This window comes from Ambystoma mexicanum, chromosome 5p (genome assembly GCF_040938575.1).
Source record: "Ambystoma mexicanum isolate Mex_15411 chromosome 5p, UKY_AmexF1_1, whole genome shotgun sequence".
NCBI classification, from domain to species: Eukaryota; Metazoa; Chordata; class Amphibia; order Caudata; family Ambystomatidae; genus Ambystoma; species Ambystoma mexicanum.
This window is the reverse complement of record NC_090930.1, coordinates 1,344,461,894-1,344,481,713: the sequence shown is the minus strand read 5'-3', so window position 1 is coordinate 1,344,481,713 and position 19,820 is coordinate 1,344,461,894. Positions and strand designations below refer to the sequence as shown.

Below are 19,820 nucleotides of genomic sequence, written 5' to 3'. Positions count from 1 at the left end.
CATTAAAAAAAAATCTTAATGCAATCATTACATTACAATTCATCATTTCACAAGTAGAATTACAATTTTCCATAGCTTAAAAATAAACCTTTATACTTTTGGCATTCACCTTAATAAAGAATGGTAGATAAAAATGCAACTAAAGCAATGTATATTGCTGAACACTCACTATTGATCAAAAGCCCCCAAATGTCTTCATCAGTACGAAAGCAGTAGAGCTGCAACAGATTTTTAAAATAAGTTTGCCGTAATGTTTCCAAAGCTGGATAGCACCCTACTAAATGCATGAGGGACTCAATTAGCTTATTGTTCTTATAAAAACGACACCATTTACTTTGCTTTAATTCATTATCCCGTCTGGCCAAGATTTCATAAGTTGGCTGGAGATTTAGGCGCGTTCTTAACATTTGTATTCTCACAAAGTGAGAAGGACATTTTTGGAGATATTTTTACCAATTTTTTTTGGATGGAAGATTGAAGAGAAAAAATCAACTAGTTTTTTACACATATCTTGGGTCATAATCCAATCATATAGAAACAGTGTTTTCTTGGCTTTTGTTGGAATTAGGATTAGCATTTGCAAAGAAATGGTTGCTTCAGTAAGCGTTTTGAGTACACATTTAAACCACACTTTTGGAAAATTATCAGTGAACGTTAGGAGGTAATGTGCAATGGTGTTCAACACGTTTTTCTTAGAGGCACCTACCAGGCACTTCCTAAAGAAACAGCACATTTTCCACATAACATGACAATAGATTGAACAAGTGCCCATTTCCAGTCTCAACAAAGCCGTGAGAGTGCAATTGGGAAGTTTAAAAACAGATTTCCAGAATAAACCTTCATACCTATCCCAATAGTTTCTTGGTTGAGGTAATTGAGAATCGGCCCCGTAAGATATTATGGGAATTACTTTTTGCTTTTAGAATAGTAGTATGTCATTTGTTGTAAATTTCCCGTATCTGCGCATTATGATGGAGGCTTGAGAAGCTAATGATATAATTTTGGCCTTTAGGATAGAAACTTGCAAAAGAGGCTCTGAACTGGCAGAGAAATGTAAGCCTAGGTATTTATAGTTATTAACTACACAGAGATTATGCTAGTTTAATATCCATTTACATCGTTTGATGTTTTTCTTTTTTTTTTTCTTTTGGCAAATAACCACCTGAGTTTTTTCTGTATTAATTACTAAAGGATTTACTCTGCTGTAGTTCTCTAGGCATTGAAGTAATTTCTGAAGGCCTCTAGGGGTCTGTGATACAAGCACTAGGTCGTCTGCATAAAGGATCCATCTTATTTTTTGTGTCCCTAATTTAGGTGCGTCACTTTCTGCATCTTCAAATTCAGTTCCCAAACTAGTAAGTACAGGTTAAAGAGCATTGAGGCTAAAATACAGCCTTGTTTGACGCCTCTTTCCGAAATGACCCTCTTGGATAACAGCCCTTCTGTAGATAGTCAAATTTGGACCGTTGTGTTGGAGTGAAGTTCTTCTATTATTCGTTGTAATGAATGGGGACAAGCGTACTTTCTAAGTTTAGAAAATAGCAAGCTTCGATCAACAGAATCAAATGCACAGCGGAAATCAACAAATGCCATATAAAGGTTTTGGTTTCGATTGATATATTTTGCTCTTAGCATATTGAGAACTATCATGTTTGGGGTCGTGCCGAGCCCAGACAAGAACCCAGTTTGGAATGGATCACGCATATTTACTAAGTTCATCCAAGTATTCAATTCTTTCAGAACAATTCTGGTATAGATTTTTCCCGGCGCATCAAGCAGCGCAATTGGCCTGTAATTGTCTGGTTTCTCTCGATTGCCTTTTTTATAAAGAGGGACTATGATGTAGTGTTTCCAAGAGCAAGGGATGATTTGAGAGTAATTAATTTGCCGAAATATGCAAAATAAGATGTTAGTCCATAGCTCTGGATTTTGTTTGAATATAAAGTTTGACAGGCCATCGGGCCCTGGAGCTCTTGAAGCACTAATTGTTTGAATATAATATAATATGTCTGTTCTGTCTATGTTGAGATGGAATGGAAAAGCCTTAGTTCTAATGTGCACTTGATCATCCTGATTGGGTGAGGCAAGGATTTTCTGGAAGTATTCCACCCATGTAGTTTCGGGAACATGTTGGATTTGTTTGCAGTGTTGTTGAGACGAAGTTAGCTCATTTATCACTTTCCATATGCGTGTGGTGTTCTTGTCTTTTATAAGTTCAAGCATTTGTTCTCCGTCTACTTGTAACATTTGTACTTTGTGGTGTTGGATCCAATTTTTGTAATTTGTTTTTAGTCATTTAAGCTTTTGGTAACAAATACATGCTAGTAGAAGCTTCGCCTGCCGCTTTTCCTTCCTGAAAAGTGCTTTTCTTTCCTTGATTTTAAAGTCGAACACATGATTTCGAGGCATATATTGTTTATGCTTGTTATCTGCTTGACTAATTTTTTTCAGTATTTCATGATAAATGGAGCTGGGGACTATACGAGCACTATCAGAAGCTGTTTCCAGCGTTATGCCAAATTGAGTAATGGTATCAGTAGTCCAACGTACTCTATTGACACTGTTATTTGTCATTATAGAATGACCCCAATTTGTTTTAATAACCGGTAGTTGTCATTGAGGAGTTAACCATTGCAGGCAGAGCATGTTGTGATCACTATTCTTTGTTTGCTCAATTTTGAATTCAGATGGATATGTGGAAAGTGAGCCAATTGTGTAAATATAGTCGATGATTCCACAGGAACCTCTTTGCGACCAGGTGTTTTGAGGAGGATGATCTGTGTGGCCAGACCCATTCATCATAATGAAACCTCTTGTTTTCATAAGTTATTTCCATAGGGCTCTCCTATTTTGTTGGGCAACCTTCAACTTTGCTAGACAGTGGAGGTTTAAATCACCCCCTAAGATGGTATGGGCTATTTTAGGCACAAAAGATTAACTTAAGCATAGAGGATAGAATTGATTGACACGATAATTAATTGAGTATAATAATTTGGAGAATATTTGTGTATGATGGATATGTTAGCACTAATTTTGGCGGCCTCTGTGGCTTTTAGAGAGATACAGTGGCAGGTAATTCATGATTGTCCCATAAGATTGCATTTGTGATCCAATTTCCTGTAACATTATAATGTCAAAGTCCGAGAGTGCATTAGCCTTGTTTCCGAGTAAGTGACTAATTCCACATGTGTCCCAGGAAACAAGGGATATTGCAACTTTCACATCCTTTTGCTCTAGTTAACTTTTGGTTACATTAAATTGACATTGACATGTTTGATTTGTATCACATTCAACATCTTGATTGACATCGCTAAGGCACCAAGTAACATTTTTTTTGTGGCCTTCTTTTGCGAGTGAGTTTGACATAGTTTCATCTTGTGATTCACACATGACAAGGAAACCCATTGAAAATAGGACTTCCTTTGCTTGCCATACTAGATTTTTAATCACTCTAGACCGGAACCATAATCTAACAGTGCTTCGTTGATTCGAAGCTATAAATTCAACTTATTCTATATCAGAACTAATTATGTCATTCAGGGAATCAATATCAAAGAATAATTCCAAAATGCTTTGGCGGTTTAGAGTGTATTGAGGATATGGTTTGGGACGACAACTCAAGAGCAATGAACCCAGATTATGATAATTGGGTTTAGTTTGTGTTTTCTCTTGAGATGTTGTTGTGTTTTGCTTAAATAGAATCGATGGAGGTTTGCCTGTTTCAGCATTAGTTTTTGTAGGAAGCAGTGATTTTATCATTTGGGATATTTCTGCCTTGTGACTTTCCTTGTGATTGGATAGTGTAGCATTACCAACAGTGTGCAAACTTGCACAGGATGTTTTATTCATATTTGAAGGCATACTTTTGTATTTTCTTGAATCACACTTACTTGGTTGATCACTATTGTTTTGGCACACACACGGTTTTGGGGACATGGAGGAATTGCCTGTAGATACAGGCATTGTAAGGTCTCTCTGAACTGAGCATTGGGCCGTGTATGCATCAACTGCTTTTCTAATCTCCTCTTGTCGTGAGGCTGTACTTTCTTTTACATCATTTGACAGGTGACAATCTGTTCAGATGTTGGTGAAATAGTGACTACTTTTGATGGAGATTCTTTATGCATGTGTGCATGAGAATTCACTGCATTAATCAATTCGTCCAGTGGTTCATGAGGGATCACTTTTTGGGTGGAAAAGAAAGCAGCATTCGGTTGTTGTTTGCGGCTTGCGCCAGTAATTGATATTTTTTTGCAACAGCCGAAGAGGCTAATTGGGAACTTGAATTTGGTACATTAAGTTGTTTAATGAACTGCTTGGAGGCAGCAGTCATTGAATATTTAGTACTCTTGATGTTTTTAGATTTTTTAATCGCTAAGTTAGATGTTTTTTTAGAACTTGTTTGCTTTGCGATATGGTCTTTTTTTGAGAAAATAGTATAAACCTCATTGTCCGCTGTATTTGTGGGGATCTTATTCCCCTGTTTTTCCAGTATGACTGGGTCGTTCGGAGCATTGACAGCTAGATCAACAATGATGTTTGGAAAACATGGACGCACTGGAATACCTAAATTAGAACCAGGGCTTAAGTGACCATTCGTAGCAATTTCAGGCGATGTGGCAGAGTCAACCATTTTTATCTGTTATTCTTTTCCTGGACTGAGTAATAATTACGGCATCTTACAACAATGATGCAGCATCATATTTGGTTTGCCAAGTTACTACCGAATTAAGTAAGTCAGTTTGAACTTTTATCTTGTCATTCAAAGTATCAAATAATTTAATCAAAGTATTCATGGTTGTTTGCATTACTTCGAAAGACTTTATAACTGCTTTAGACACACCCTCATGCATTGGGTGGAATTGTGATTCAACTTGCCTACGTGGTGTAGGATTTAAAAATGATGATGATGACTCACATTGATTCTGGTGGGTGATTTCAGAGATGTTAGGCGAGAAGGATAGTTTCTCTTCCAGGACATGGTTGGATAATTCACTCTGGGAATTAACTAGATCAATAGTCACAGGTACAATGTTATGTGATATCGATGGAGAGGAGGAAAAATTGCCCATGGCAATGCTAGTATGTGGTCTTGATTCCCCTCTGAGTACAGTACTATCTGATAGAGAGATATCACAGGCTGTGATTTCTATCACATCTTCTACATCTTGTGGTAGTATCGGAATGACTGCAACTCTGGCACCATTGTTATCTGACTGACCACAAGTTGTATTAACAGTGGATAAAGGTGTTTGAGAGACAGTACAGCTACAGTACAGCTGGAGCAGAAGGAAAACAGAAAGTGCGAATGTCAGAGGAATTAATAGCAGAGTCCTTTTTGCTGCCTCACTTTCGACTCCCAGAAACAATTTTGGGTGTAGAACAAGCGGGGGCAGCATTATTAGCTGTAGTGGTGCAGGAGTTAGTTTCAGGCATATCTATGTTGTCTCTCGCACATGCGGACCTCCAAACATTTGGAAGCAGAGGCATTCCAGTTCTTAGAGTGTAAACATGCCGCATGGCTTGACAAAAGAAAGTTTATACACCTCGGGAGTTGATGCCTTCTCTGAAGAGCTCAAAGAGTGGTTAATTTAAGGATGGAGCTTACTTGTAAATTAAGCTGAGTCTTTAACCTAAACTCTAGGCTCTAAGAATACGGCACCGATGCTTCGCCACGCACCGCGACCAGCAAACAGTACTTTCCGGTACTTCCGCGGTGTACGCGCGAATGTGCAGGCGCTGCTGTATTTATGCCACACAGCCTCAGATTGAGGGGGCGGGTTTAGATGCAGCCAAGGGCCTAGGGACACAAAGAAAGGACACTGTATAAGGGACAGATTCAAGGGAAAGGTAAGAGAACACAGAACAAAGTCTTTCACAGACTTTCAATGTCTTTCAATATTCAATGATACAGTCACTTTGGCTTACTTTTCTTAAAGCTGTAAACACAAAAGGGTGTCGCAGAGAAAGAATTCCTCCAGCGAACGATCCTTCCAAAGTCCAGCGAACACGCTGTAAGTGAAACGCCAAAACAATCAATGAAGCTTGAAGGCAGAAAGCAGGGACAGCAAACAGTACTTTCCGGTACTTCTGCGGTGTGCGCGCGAATGTGCAGATGCTGCTGTATTTATGCCGCACAGCCTCAGATTGAGGGGGCGGGTTTAGATGCAGCCAAGGGCCTAGGGACACAAAGAAAGGACACTGTATAAGGGACAGATTGAAGGGAAAGGTAAGAGAACACAGAACAAAGTCTTTCACAGACTTTCAATGTCTTTCAATATTCAATGATACAGTCACTTTGGCTTACTTTTCTTAAAGCTGTAAATACAAAAGGGTGTCGCAGAGAAAGAATTCCTCCAGCGAACGATCCTTCCAAAGTCCAGCGAACACGCTGTAAGTGAAACGCCAAAACAATCAATGAAGCTTGAAGGCAGAAAGCAGGGACAGCAAACAGTACTTTCCGGTACTTCCGCGGTGTGCGCGCGAATGTGCAGACGCTGCTGTATTTATGCCGCACAGCCTCAGATTGAGGGGGCGGGTTTAGATGCAGCCAAGGGCTTTTCTTAAAAGCTGTAAACACAAAAGGGTGTCGCAGTGAAAGAATTCCTCCAGCGAACGATCATTCCAAAGTCCAGCGAACACGCTGTAAGTGAAACGCCAAAACAATCAATGAAACTTGAAGGCAGAAAGCAGGGACAGCAAACAGTACTTTCCGGTACTTCCGCGGTGTGTTTTAAACTATGTGTAAAATAATGACACTAGAGACTAGGCTCAAAGTGACCAATTTATGGTTATAAAAGAAAGTATGAAAATGTTATGCATGATTAACAAATGCTTATGTCTCATTTATTAGGAATGTCATTGGGCATGGACAAGCCTCCAGCGACAACTAGCAGTAGTGTAGATAGGGGTAGAAGGAAGAGAGAGGCGTATCCTAGCTATTCGTACGCATGTGTATTGTTTGTGTGTGAAGTGGTATTCTTTTTGGTATTATTTGGCCTGTTTTTGTACTGGGTCATAGTGTACATTTCAATTGATGCTGGCCAGGGGGGCGCAGGCATGGAGACAATCAAGAAAGGGACCCATCTGATTTGGGATGGGGCAAGGTTAATATGGGGTCATTGGACTCCAGAAAATGAACACAACATGCTATTAATACGAGTGCCACCCATAACACAACAACGCAGGCCGCCACATCACCCCAAAAGGTGAATGATTCCCGTTTTAGTGTACATACAATGAACAACAAAACTCCCTCAGAACTCACATGGGTGCAGAACCACCCATACCCCACAACTGTGGCAATACAAGAAACAGACGTACCCACTAATCCAGCAAGCGGAGGAGGGGGTAATAGGAGCAGAGCCATGTTAAGTATTGACGACAATTTTTTTGTTCTTGGGAATGATGAGCAAGGGTGGGGAGCTGCAGGGGAAAAATGAAGGAGAAAGCGGAGAGATGCAGAGGTAGATGATTGGGAAGAAAAATATAAATTTGGCTTAGATACAGTTGATAACCCTCAGCACCCCCATCAAACAAATAAGTGGTATGCCGACATGGGCCACACGGCCCAACAAACAACTGAGAGCTGCTATGTCTGCTCCCTCATGCCCCACGCCTCAGGCACTCCCAAATGCTATTGCCACAATAAATCCCAGTTGCAGAGGCCCAATGTCTTGTACATCTTACGCTGTGCCGGATCAAAAATACATTTCAAGCACACACAGTCTCTTTTGAACTATTACAGAATGTACGCACATGTTACTCCTGGCCGCAAGGAGTCATTTGCGTGAAAGAACCTTTTTTTCGTAATAAAAGGAACATTGCATGCTGACAACAAATGGCAGAAGGAAGAGATACTATGCAAAACTGAAGCACTGCAAGGCCTGTCCGAAGATAAACTTTCATGGGTTCAGAGAACATGCGCTCCCATATGGACACATAAGCAAACTCACATGGGTCACCACTATCGAGAAGCCCTTAAAATTACAGAAAAATATTTAATACGAACTATGCTTCCATGGAGAAGGGAAGAAGGACATGGGGAGAAACGAGAACTGTAGCAAAACCCTCATAATTCCCGACATGAAGAAAGGAACTGCAGCCTTAATGGACACGTATTGGATTTGTGGCAATATGGCCTACCTACATCTCCCCCAGTCCTGGAAAGGAATGTGCTCTCTGGCAACATTGCACTCTGCACGAATGGTAATCCCAGAGAGCCATATCAACGGGAAGCGCAAACTTGCAACAATCGACAACGCACCTTCCCCAACACTACTCGAGACGGAACCTGCATATGCCTTAGACGAGGAAGGAGTGCAAGGCGCATACAGGAGGAAGAAACGGTCATCCAACTATATTTCCACCAAGTCATCGAAACTCTTGGCCCAGATACCGGATAAATACCGACTATTCAGCTCAGTAGAGACGTTTTTTGCATCCCTCATTCCCAGCAACCAGGCGAGAGCGAATGCCAAGTGGCTGCAGATCACCAGGTGGGAGCTTATCCAGCTGGCCAACGACACTGAAGAAGGGTTCAACGTCATCAAGGTAGAACTTGGGCCTTGCGGTTGATGACGATGCAGAATCGATACGTATTGGATCTATTAACAGCTATCGATGAGGTGTTTGCCGAAAAATCGGGAGCACATGTTGCACATTTGTACCTTCTGCAGATGCTGAGAATGGCTCCCTCTCACATGTGATAGCCGCGGTACACGACCTTGGCGAGCGAATGAAGGATGAAGGTGGGGCACAGCCCAGCACGTGGTTTGACAATCTGTTTTCGTGAGTGCCCTCCTGGCTTGGAATGACTGTAAAACTCCTCATACCTCTCATCGTCTTTTTACTCCTGATTTTTTGTGTGTGCCAACTGGGGCTTTGATGGCGCGCTAATGATGGTGACAATGGGACGTGCAAATGGTGTGGCACAGATAAACCATGAGGCCAAGGTACAAACAGGAGATGCCCCAGCCCCCAAATATAGAATGACTGCCATATACAACACAGGGCATATAGTTGATAGTTTATACCACACAACTATCAAAGAACCCAGAGAATTATGTTGGTACAAGGAGGTGTGGGTGGACCTGGAAGGTGATGGGGGATGTATATATATGAGCTGCACCCCTGATGAATGTGCTAGAAGGGGACATAGCCTCAGAGCAGTATGCAGGGCATGGATGCCAATAAAGGGAACCCCTGCATGGGACAAGGCAGTGGCAGAGGAGGAAGAACATAAGAGATTGGGACAGTTACAGTATTCGTTACTTAAGTAACAAAAGGGGGAATGAGCGGAAGGAGGGGACATTTAAGACCCCCCACCCCCCTTATTCCTATGCTTCTCGGTGGGCCTAGCCATGGCTGCTTCAGGTCCAGGGCTCCAGCCCAGGGGCAATCATGCGGGAACACCTCCAAAAATCGTGACCCCTTTCGTACAAGAATATCCCTGGGTGCTAACACATCCCCGTGCACACCATTGCATAGCAAAACCAGGACTTCATTTTGTAACACGCAGACTCCACTTGCAAATAGCAAAAGGCCATTCAGATTTCACTTCAGTCTGCAGCCATCCCAGTCAAGCGTGCACAGCCAGCGCGACTCTCCTACCACCTGCTCACCTCCGCCGTCCACATGACCACTTGGTTCCCATGTGAAGGCTGGCAGCAGGAATGCAACAAAATCCACACTGTATCACTTGCCGTCTGACTTCCTCCATTGATTCAGCTGCAGCCCAGAACGAGGGCCAGAGCCAGGGCTATCAGTCTCTGTAAACCTGCCCTGCACCCCACGGACCCTGGCCATAAAAACATAATCCCCGCGTATCCCAGAGCAAAGTCAACAGCCAAAAGGACCCCTGAATCAGTGACCCTACCTTCCCTTTGACTCATATGAAAGTAAATATGCCTTCCCATCATGTACAAAATTATATAAACCTGCTGATAACCTAAGAAAGCTCATGAATAAGCAATGTAAATACATATAGGTGTGCCACTGGAAGTTCCTATGCTAACCTGTTATATTGAAAGCAGAATATATGTCGGTTTATGATGTTATAATGGTATAGTGTTGAAATGTTTACGCAACCAACTGTAATCTCATAACAAGCAATGAACCATAGTTCTGTGCAAGCTCACACAATGCTACCTCACTGTTAATAACACAGAATGCAATTGTATATATACTGTTAGAAAAGTACCATATGAAGTTTAGACGCCCTTGACATCCATTATTGTGTGATTACCTGGCGTCTGGCTCTTTCTCTACCATTCCCTGTTTATTGTTATAACATTGTCTGGTTGCATAGAGATAAAAGTATGTCTCAAGTGCATGTCACTCAAATATAAACCAGCTAGCTGCATGTAACGGTAACCTGCTACGTGTAAATATAAAGGCCTCCAGTCATCATGTAGTGTGAGACTAAAACTGTGAAAGGGGGGCCTCAGCCCATCTCTGATCACCTTGGCGCCACAAAGAGTTATGTTGTTTTGGACGTCTAGTCTCTAAAACCCCTCCAAGGAAGTGCATGTCTAAGATGAAATTTATCTTTTGTAATCCAGTCACCGCAACCATATACTCCAATCTTCCCCTTGTCAATATTGAATGAATACCCCTGACCATACATTGACCCCACAACCCCCACCCCCAACTCAGTATTCGACTATATTTGAACAAGAGAGTGATATCCTTGATAGAAACATATAATTGATGGTCAGTAATGAATAAGCATGCTTCAGAACCTTGTTTTCACATGTGCAAACTGCTGGCCTTGCTGCTGGACAAACCGGTCAAAAGTATGATTTGATGAGAATGTGTGGCCACCAGGGCCAATGTTACAGAGGTAGGATGTCAATGTGTCAACCCATCGGATGTCGGACTGATGAGCACAGCTGAACGTTTGACCCCGCGTACCACATCATCCCGTCACGTGCCCATGGACCAATCCGCCATCACCGACCATATAGCACCCATAGGTGCCTCCTCTTAGTGTCCAATCCCAATCAACTCTGTACCCCTTAGGCCTTCCCCTTGCTCAGGGACACAAACTTTGTATAAAAGCAATTTGTAACATGCTTTCTGCAGATTGCTCTCGGCATGAGCAGAGTAGATTCTGTTTGCCCTAACTTTAGATAAAAAGCCTTTAATCGTACTCTCACTTGGTCTTGGTTATATTCCCTCCTGGGATGTACCTTTATGGACTCTGTTGAGTGATTTGCCAGCAGGGCTTTGGGCCTCTCACTCTCATACATGGCTTTTAGCCAAAACAAAAATATTCAAAAATATAAACCCTCATCAAATGAAAAAAACAGGGGTTCACAACCCCCACCATCCCATATATGCCAATCAGATGCACCCCAAGAGCACCATCTCAACATACAGCACAAAATCAAATCCTTTTCTTCTTTAAAAAATTACTTCACCTGGTGTTGCCCTCTCCTCTAAAAATGATAGTCCCATATCAAAAAACACCATTCTTATTGATATATCTCATAAAAGACCTTAAAGGAAAGTCCTCGCTCTGAAGTACTATTTCAATGAGAGTGATACCGAGCCCCTGCTTCACTTAAAACTATGTATTAAAAATATATGTTTTCCAAATATATAATCACACCATTTTAACACTCTCTCTACTGACAATGGGCCTCATTACGAATGGGCCGGTCCGGTAACAACGGTGCCAGTAAGCTACCTGCACCGTTGTTACCGGACCGGCATACTCCGAGGTCTGTGAGCGGGTGCCTTTCAACCCACCAGGTCTGACCTGGTGCCAGGTCTGACCAGGTCTGACCTGGCGGGTGGAACAGCACCTGCTCGCAGACCTTGACGGATGCACCGGCACCATTCATAAATGGTGCCGGTGCATCCGTCCTCCCCATTCCCATTGAGTCCAATGGGACTCAAATGGGAATGGGGAGTAATTTTTTCCGGTGCCCAGCAATAGGGGATTACCTGGACCACCGGGGCTGTAATGCCCCGGTGAGTCCCTATAGCCGGGCACCTGAAAAGAAATGACTCCGCACTCATAATGAGGCCCAATGTCAGTCCAAAATCAATTTGGTACTATACACAACACAAATAAAACATGTATACATCTTAAAAACATATCTTTGTATCATCTTCATGCACACACATATATTATCTCTAGCCCTGCTCATTCTTGTACATCCAAATCTTGTATTTTCCCAATCTATTTTTCACATGCACATTATTATGTGCCTCAGATCACACCACTTAAAAGAGATTTGTCTTTCTTAATGAACCTACTTTATAGCCCTTTTTCTTCATATATTCACAAAAAACATCCTTTATACAGATGCATATATGCCAATTACTCCCGGTCTTGTTTAAAAGGTTCGCCAATACTGCTTTTTCAAATTTGTTTATCTTATTTACATATTTAAATTATCAACCACTAACTACCAATTTAAAGCTAAATGCATTTCCTTCACATTGCATTTCAGCATAACTCAATGTACATATATGCTCTGGTATTTACTTAGCTCCTTAATCCAAAGCGCTTTACATGGATATTACTATTATTATTATTATTGCCTACTCAAAATTGAAAACAACTTCTCCTTCTCAATCATACTTGTAAACAGCCCAATCCAGTTTCTTAAAATATCCAAACACTTCCCATCATTTTTCCAAGCTTCTCCATAAATGTTGAACTATAATTAATCCCAGCTTTACTGACATTTCTAACACCAACTTCCCAACCAAACTCTTTTGCCCTCTAAATGCATATTACCGCAACAATGTGGGAATTCTTAACAACCAGTGCTTTGACTAACTTAACTATGTTGAGCGCTGCTCTTTTTCTGAGCCCTCCCCTCTACTCTTATGCTGAAGGCTGCAGCTGTTATCTGTTCTGCTGTGCACCACTGCTCAACACCCATCAGCAAGGCTAAGGAATGGCGTGTCTTGAGACGGCCATTAATCTTGCACTGCGCATAGCAAAACACTGTATGTGCATCTTCCAAAGTCTTTCATTTATTGATTAAAATAACACATTAAAACTGATCGAAAGAATGTGGCTGTTATCTCTGCAAACGCAGCCCACAGCCAAGAACAAACTGCAAAGAATAAAAATGAAATCCCTGCCTTTGTGCTCAACACAAAACGACAAACTAACCACATGACAAACACAACAAACACTTAAAAGAATATTTATATGATTCAAATTGGCACAGATAACCCCCCCAAAAAGAAATGTGCACATAATTCTATGGCCGTCTTCTCCCCTTCTTCTGTAATGGAGGTAACTTATCTTTCAAATCCATCCCCTTTGGAGATTTGAAATGGGTCCATCTCAAGTCTTACTTTAGAAAGACTCTACAAAAATATTCACCCCTTCACAGGGGATGACACATCACCTTTCATATTACTTAATATAGGTATCCAGAGGTATCCTTTCCTTAAACAAATCTTTGCTACACTTTCCCATTTATATTTATATACGCAATACACTGGCCTCCCTTTTACTCCCATTGCCCCATTTATATATCTTTATTACATATGCTATCTTCCCCTTAGTTCTTGTTACTCGCACAGTGTATACTTCACCCATAATTCATGGAGGCCAGCTTCCTTCTTGAAAGCCACCGTCTGCATACTACCATGCATGAGGACATACTTCTGAAAAATGAGGTCAGTCTGCAGCCTTTTCCTCGTCCCTCTTATCTTTCTTCTGTACATTCTTCGTGCCTTCCAGCGCGCCCATCAGACTTCAGAAGATTGTGGGCACTTGTCGCTCTAAAGATTTAAAGTGTTCCAACGTCGGTCGCCATAAGTAGATATGGGGTAATTTCCTAGACATCCATTTAGCCAGCCCTCCTTGGATGAAGACACACAGAGTACAAGAAACAGAAGCCTTTATTCCTTACAGCTAGTTGGTAGCATTTCCCATGCCACAGATGTTCAGTTAGCACGGAAAGACTCAAAGTTTCTCCATCTTGTGCACACTTTTATAGAATTAAGATATTACACAACAGTTCTGTTCTGAAAATGAACCATACAATATGAGAGGCTACGTTTCTTATGAGCAAAATGCATCACCTTTTTTCATTGGACATAAATGCTTTTCTGAAACACATGATTATTCCTTGTCACAATGACTCAGGCTATTCCTTATTTCAGTGAACACGAAACATATTTCGCGACTTTAAAAACTAGTTTAGAAGTTGTTTGGAAATGTTGCATGCTCAAGACAGCCTGCCAAGGACATAGATTAGTTGTTGGTTTCTCATTGGCTTAAGTTCTCTACCTGATTGTTTTTCTGTCTTTATGCAAGTTTCATTTGTGAGCAGCACGATTGAACATTATATATTCTGCTATTTAAAGTGCTAAATCGCTGCACCTTAGCTTTTGTCCAAGCCCTACCTTTTCTCAATAACCTTGGCTTGGTTTGCTATCTGTCTGAACTCCACCCAGCCCTATATTTGTTATGTATTCAGCACTTTTGAATTTCCATGAGATTTAAGGCCTGTAGCCATTTGTAATGCAGGATGTGGCATCCATTTTGGGATAAATGGCTGCCTTTTGCTGATCTATATTCTATATCAGAAATCTGTATTCTGTCATGTATATTGTGCACAATGTTAGCATTTGTTTATGTTTCGTGTTTTCCTAAATAAATGTGTGCCGTGCCACCTATTCTTGTCATCTTCAATTTACTGTGTACCTATTTTCTAATGGATCTGCCTAGAATAAGGGCAGCCTGGCTGTCTCAATGGACAATGCTTCTGACGTTTACAGTGTTAGACAGGAGGGCGGGGCACAGACCCTAAATGACATGTTCACCTGTCTATTACCAGAGGACGGGATTGTCTACTCCTCTTCATAGCCAATGGTGTGCTATGTAAAATAGTGAGTACTGTTGGATGGAGGTGGGTCAGCGTATGCGGGAAGAGAAGTATGTAACAGAACAAATGTAATGTTTAGCTATTGCTAAAATAAAACTAAGGAATGCTTGTCCTTTCTAACAATGTGCGTTTTCAGGTTCAAAACCTTTCAGCATGTCATTCAGTTTTTCTCAAATGCGTCACAAAATATTTATCTGAGCACTAAAATATATTTGGTAGATTGCTGTCGCCAGAAAATGAGCAGACTGCTGGATGCATCATTCCTAGCTGTACATCTTCTAGACAAAAAAACCTGATGCTTTATATGTATACTAGAAAATGAAGTATTGCATTTGAAAAAATACTTTTCTTTTCTAATTGCAGATGCAAAAGTAATGCCCCAAAAATTTGAAGAAGGAAGTTCCACACAAGATGATTTTGTTTTGGCTTCTAATGTTGATACCACAGTGAAAAGAAGCTGGGGACTTCTAGTTACTGCTGTCATTGGAGGGACGCTGGTATCATTGTATGCAGTAGCTACTCCTTTCGTAACACCTGCACTGAGGAAGATTTGCTTGCCTTTTGTTCCTGCAACTACTACCCAACTTCAGAATGTTTTAAAAATGTTGCAGAGTAGATCTGGATCTTTGGTTGACATTGGAAGTGGTGATGGGCGCATAGTAAGTTATTCTTTGCAGTTGTACTTTTGTATGTATGTATTATCGTGAAGCAAAGTGGACTCCAAAAAGAATGCAACTGATAGGGGTAGGTTTCCAGAACTGTATCAGGCACTATGTACAATCTAGAGGCAACTTAAATGTCAGAAGTGGCACAAGTGAAGTCTCCTTGGTTCCAAACAAAATAATGTTTATTTAAGCTGTCTCCGGACTCCCTCCCTTGCGTCACATTCTCTTGTCAATAGTTCTTTGAAACAACAATGTGCGGTTAGGCGGATAGGTTCTCTGTTGGCCAGCAGTGGGTAAAGTACTACATTTCAGCAGGTTGCCTTGCAGTTCTCCAGTCTTGTCTGCAGGTGCCATAGGGATGAGTCAGTTGGGGAGGTTTTATTTCCACTGGGCATGAACCTAGCCATATAAATGTCCCAACTGCTCTTGCTGGCTTCCTCTCTGTACTGATGCTCACCCAGACATGTGAGACTGTTCTCTAACCTTAGGTCTGGATCTGATTTTGTCCTTGGTCTAGCCTCCTTAATGTTCCGCCACACATTTGTTCTGCCACCCAACTGACCCACACAGCATGTGGACTTCAGTTGTGTATTGTCCGTATTGGCACTCACCCTGTGTCTCCAAGAGGGTCTCCATTATTCTCTTTCTGAGTATCTCCTTCACTTCTTTTCTACCTCCCCACTTTGCCTTCTTTCCAGATATCACTACTTCTCCCATTTATTAGAATCTTGCCTTTTACTCCCCGTTTCTCTCTGCCACTGCTGCCTTTCCCCCGCTGTATCATTTCTTCTCCTAGTAGGTTTTTTCTCCTCATCTCACCTCAGGTCTTCCTCTCTCCCATCTCCCAGCCTAGTTCTAGCCCTCCTCTGAATTGGTTACTCCTCCTCATCCCCCCTCCGGTTTTCCTCTCTTCCACCTCCTCCTTCAAACTTGGTAATACTTCTCTCCTCCCCTCTGATCGTTCTTCCCTCTTCTAGTTTCACCTCCTCCAGCATCTATTGTTCACCCACCTCTGCTTGTACTACCAACATCTCCATTCTTTCCAGCTCTTTCTCACCTTTAGCCTCTTCTGTACTTCCAACCTCTCTTCTACCCCCAGCCTCTCCTCTTCCACCTCAAACTTCTCCTGCACTTTCAGCTTCTGGTCTGCTCTCCTGCTCACTGCTCTGTTAATTCAAACTCCTGCACCAACCTAGGTCACCTCACAGTATATATAGGGATCAATCTCCACCCCCGTAGGCAGGCTGAACTCAAATGTCTGCACCCGTGTGATATTCTCACTGGTTGCGGGGGATTGGTTCCCCACATAATTTATATTGAGATCAGCTGTAAGCATTGGTCGAGTCTGCAAGAAGCTGATCCACTATCTTGGTTCCACATTGGTGAACATGTCAAATTATGTGCACACATGGAAGTTTGCGAGCGGAACCCACATTGCCTGTGCAAAGCCCAACTCAGTGCTCACCATAGAGTACATAGATCTGGATCTTTGGTTGACATTGAAAGTTATATTTTGTCAGAATTCACCTTACCGTTGCCCACGGAGTGTAGTAGACAAATTCTTACTGACAATATAACCCTGTGTATGGAATTAGTGACCAATACAGAGGGATCTATTCCCTGAAAGAATTGACCCAACACGAACACCAGGCTCCTAAAAAGGGAAACAGAAAACAGGTTAAGGAACAACCTTCTAGGTAACTGTTATTTCCTCTAACAATATATGAATAGCTAACCTCTTAGTGGAGGCTGGAATCTGACAAACATGAACAGGAGAAAACGACAAGTGGGTCTTTCTTGTAAAGGAGGTGCCTTGAATATCTGCAAAATACGCATTTGTTTCATTTGTGAAAGGCTAGATACTGAAACAGTGTGCACTAATGTAAGGACACTTACCACGTCTAAGGAAGCAATGTTATCTGAAGACCAACCAGAATGCAGTAAGCCAAAGAAGCGAAAGCAAGTCCAGTGCAAACTAACTCCCGATGGCACGCGGACGCCTAAATGGGAGAGTAAGTCTCTAGTTCACCCAAACCTGACGAAACGAGGATGCTTCCCAGCCTTCCGCTATCAAACGAGGAAGACTCTAGTCCAAACGTAGCGTGGGGCGGAAAGGAATGAATGCTTCCTGGTTTGCTTGGTAAATCAGCAACAAGGCGGGCACTGTAGAATCCACGAGGCAAAGCAGTCCGTGATCCATGTTCCTCTTCAGAAGTCAGAGCGGGCAGCGGAGATCCATAAATACGAGGCAAAAGCAATTTGAGAGCAAGTTCCAAGTCGGCAACGAAGTGGGAAGCATGATTCCAAGAGACAAGGCAAAGCAATCCGTGAACAAAGTTCCAAGTCGGTAACGAAGAGGGCAGCGTAGATCAAAGGGACAAGGCAAAGGCAATCCGTGAGTGGGCAAAAGGTTCAATAACGAAGTCAACAAGAGATTCAAAGTAATAAACCAAAGTACTTCAGCAAAATCAGAAGCGCTGAACGGCTGACAAGGAGGTGCTTATGAAGTACCAGACCACATGACCTGTAGTGTGCTTGTGAGTGACGTGAGCGAAAGGCTAAGGTGAGTGCCACAGTCTCCATGGCAACTTCCATTGCCTACCATAATGTGTGTTGATGTTTACTCGTGCAGCATTGCGTGTTTGGCCACGAAAGACGCACAAGAGAGAACAACGCCTGATCTTGTTGTGGAGGGAGAGTATGCATGGAGATGTACATTATTGTTTCTTGTGCAAAGAATGTGTTCTGGGGACATGGGATGGTGTTCTGAAGTTTGATTCACCTGGTGGCCTGACAGTACCCTCCCCTAAAGAACGCCTTCCCCTACGGGAAGACCAAAAATCAGCCAATAGATCCGGGGCATGAATATGACCAGCGGGTTCCCAAGTTCGGTCTTCAGGACCATAGCCCTTCCAGTCGATGAGAAACAACTGCACACCTTTTCTGACCTTGGTAGCAAGGATTTGATTGACCTCATATTTATCCGACCCCAGAACCAGCAAAGGACGGTCTGGAATGGAGAGCCTAGTCGCACCGGGAACTGGTTTGAGCAGCGACACATGGAAGACAAGGTGGATTTTCCAGGTACTCGGCAAAATGAAACTAACATCCACCGGGTTAATGACATCAGAAACAATGAAAAGACCAGTGAATCGTGGCAAAAGTGACCTCCAACCTGGCAGGTGTAGATGCCTGGTGGACAGCCAGACCTTCATACCCGTCCTATACAACGGGGCCTCGGTCCTATGGACATCAGCATAGGTTTTTGTACATTGTTGGGCTTCCACTAAATGGTGTCTGATACCGGCTTGGAACTTGGCAATGTCTTGTACACAAGCAAGGGCTGCAGGATTACAAGGTGATGGCACAAGAGGAAAGGGCAATGTATGAGGGTGACGTCCGTACAAAGCAAAAAAGGGTGTAGATCTGGTGGCCGTATGTAAGGAGTTGTTATAAGCAAATTCCGCCATCACCAATACAGACAGCCATGAAACTTGGTGTTGAATAAGGAGACACCGTAAGTACTGCTCGAGTGTGGCATTAATACGTTCGGTTTGTCCGTCGGTTTGTGGGTGGTAGGCATTAGAGTACCTATCTTCAATACCAAAGTAACAAGTCAGGGCTTACCAGAAACGTGAGGTGAACTGTGATCCCCGATCAGTGATGATTATACTGGGTAAACCAAAAAACCTGAACACATGTCTCATAAACAAATCAGCCAGAACGGGGGCTGTTGGAAGACCATTACATGGCACAAACAAAGCCATCTTTGTCAGGTAGTCTACGTCAACCCAAAATCATGTCAAAACCTTGTACAGTGGGTAACTCAACTATAAAATCCACCGATATCATAGTCCACAGCTGCTTGGGCATAGGTAATGGTTGTAGGAGACCCACAGGTTTTGTATGCATGTTCTTTCCTTGGGCACACACAGCGCAAGCGGAAACATAGCGGGTGATATCCCTGATCATGTCTGGCCACCAGCACCAGCGGTGTAACAACTCCAGGGTTTTTCTGGCACCTGGGTGTGCTGCGATCTTGGAATCATGACACCATTGTAAGGCCATAGTCCGGGCATCCCCTTCCGGCAGAAAAACCCTCCCTTGAACATAGGGCAAGGACTGTGTGACCTCAATGTTGTTGTCAATGATAGCCTGAGGATTGGTCTCCACCCACGTTTGCAGTACAGATTTCATAGAGGGTTTCAAAGTACACCCACAAATGACCTGATTCAGAAGCAACAAGGCACCTTATCCAGCATGCTGAGAAAGTTCCCCATGTATACGA

The 19,820-nt window shown here is 42.5% G+C and overlaps 1 protein-coding gene across 1 annotated transcript in view; it reads left to right on the top strand.

Moving 5' to 3' along the window:
- The window catches only part of ATPSCKMT (ATP synthase c subunit lysine N-methyltransferase), a 594,428-nt gene that overhangs the window by 97,339 nt on the left and 477,269 nt on the right, over positions 1 to 19,820 (top strand). Inside the window, exon 2 of the mRNA XM_069613731.1 lies at positions 15,231 to 15,526. Coding sequence (XP_069469832.1) covers positions 15,231 to 15,526 — 296 coding nt within the window. The remainder of the gene's footprint in view (positions 1 to 15,230; positions 15,527 to 19,820) is intronic.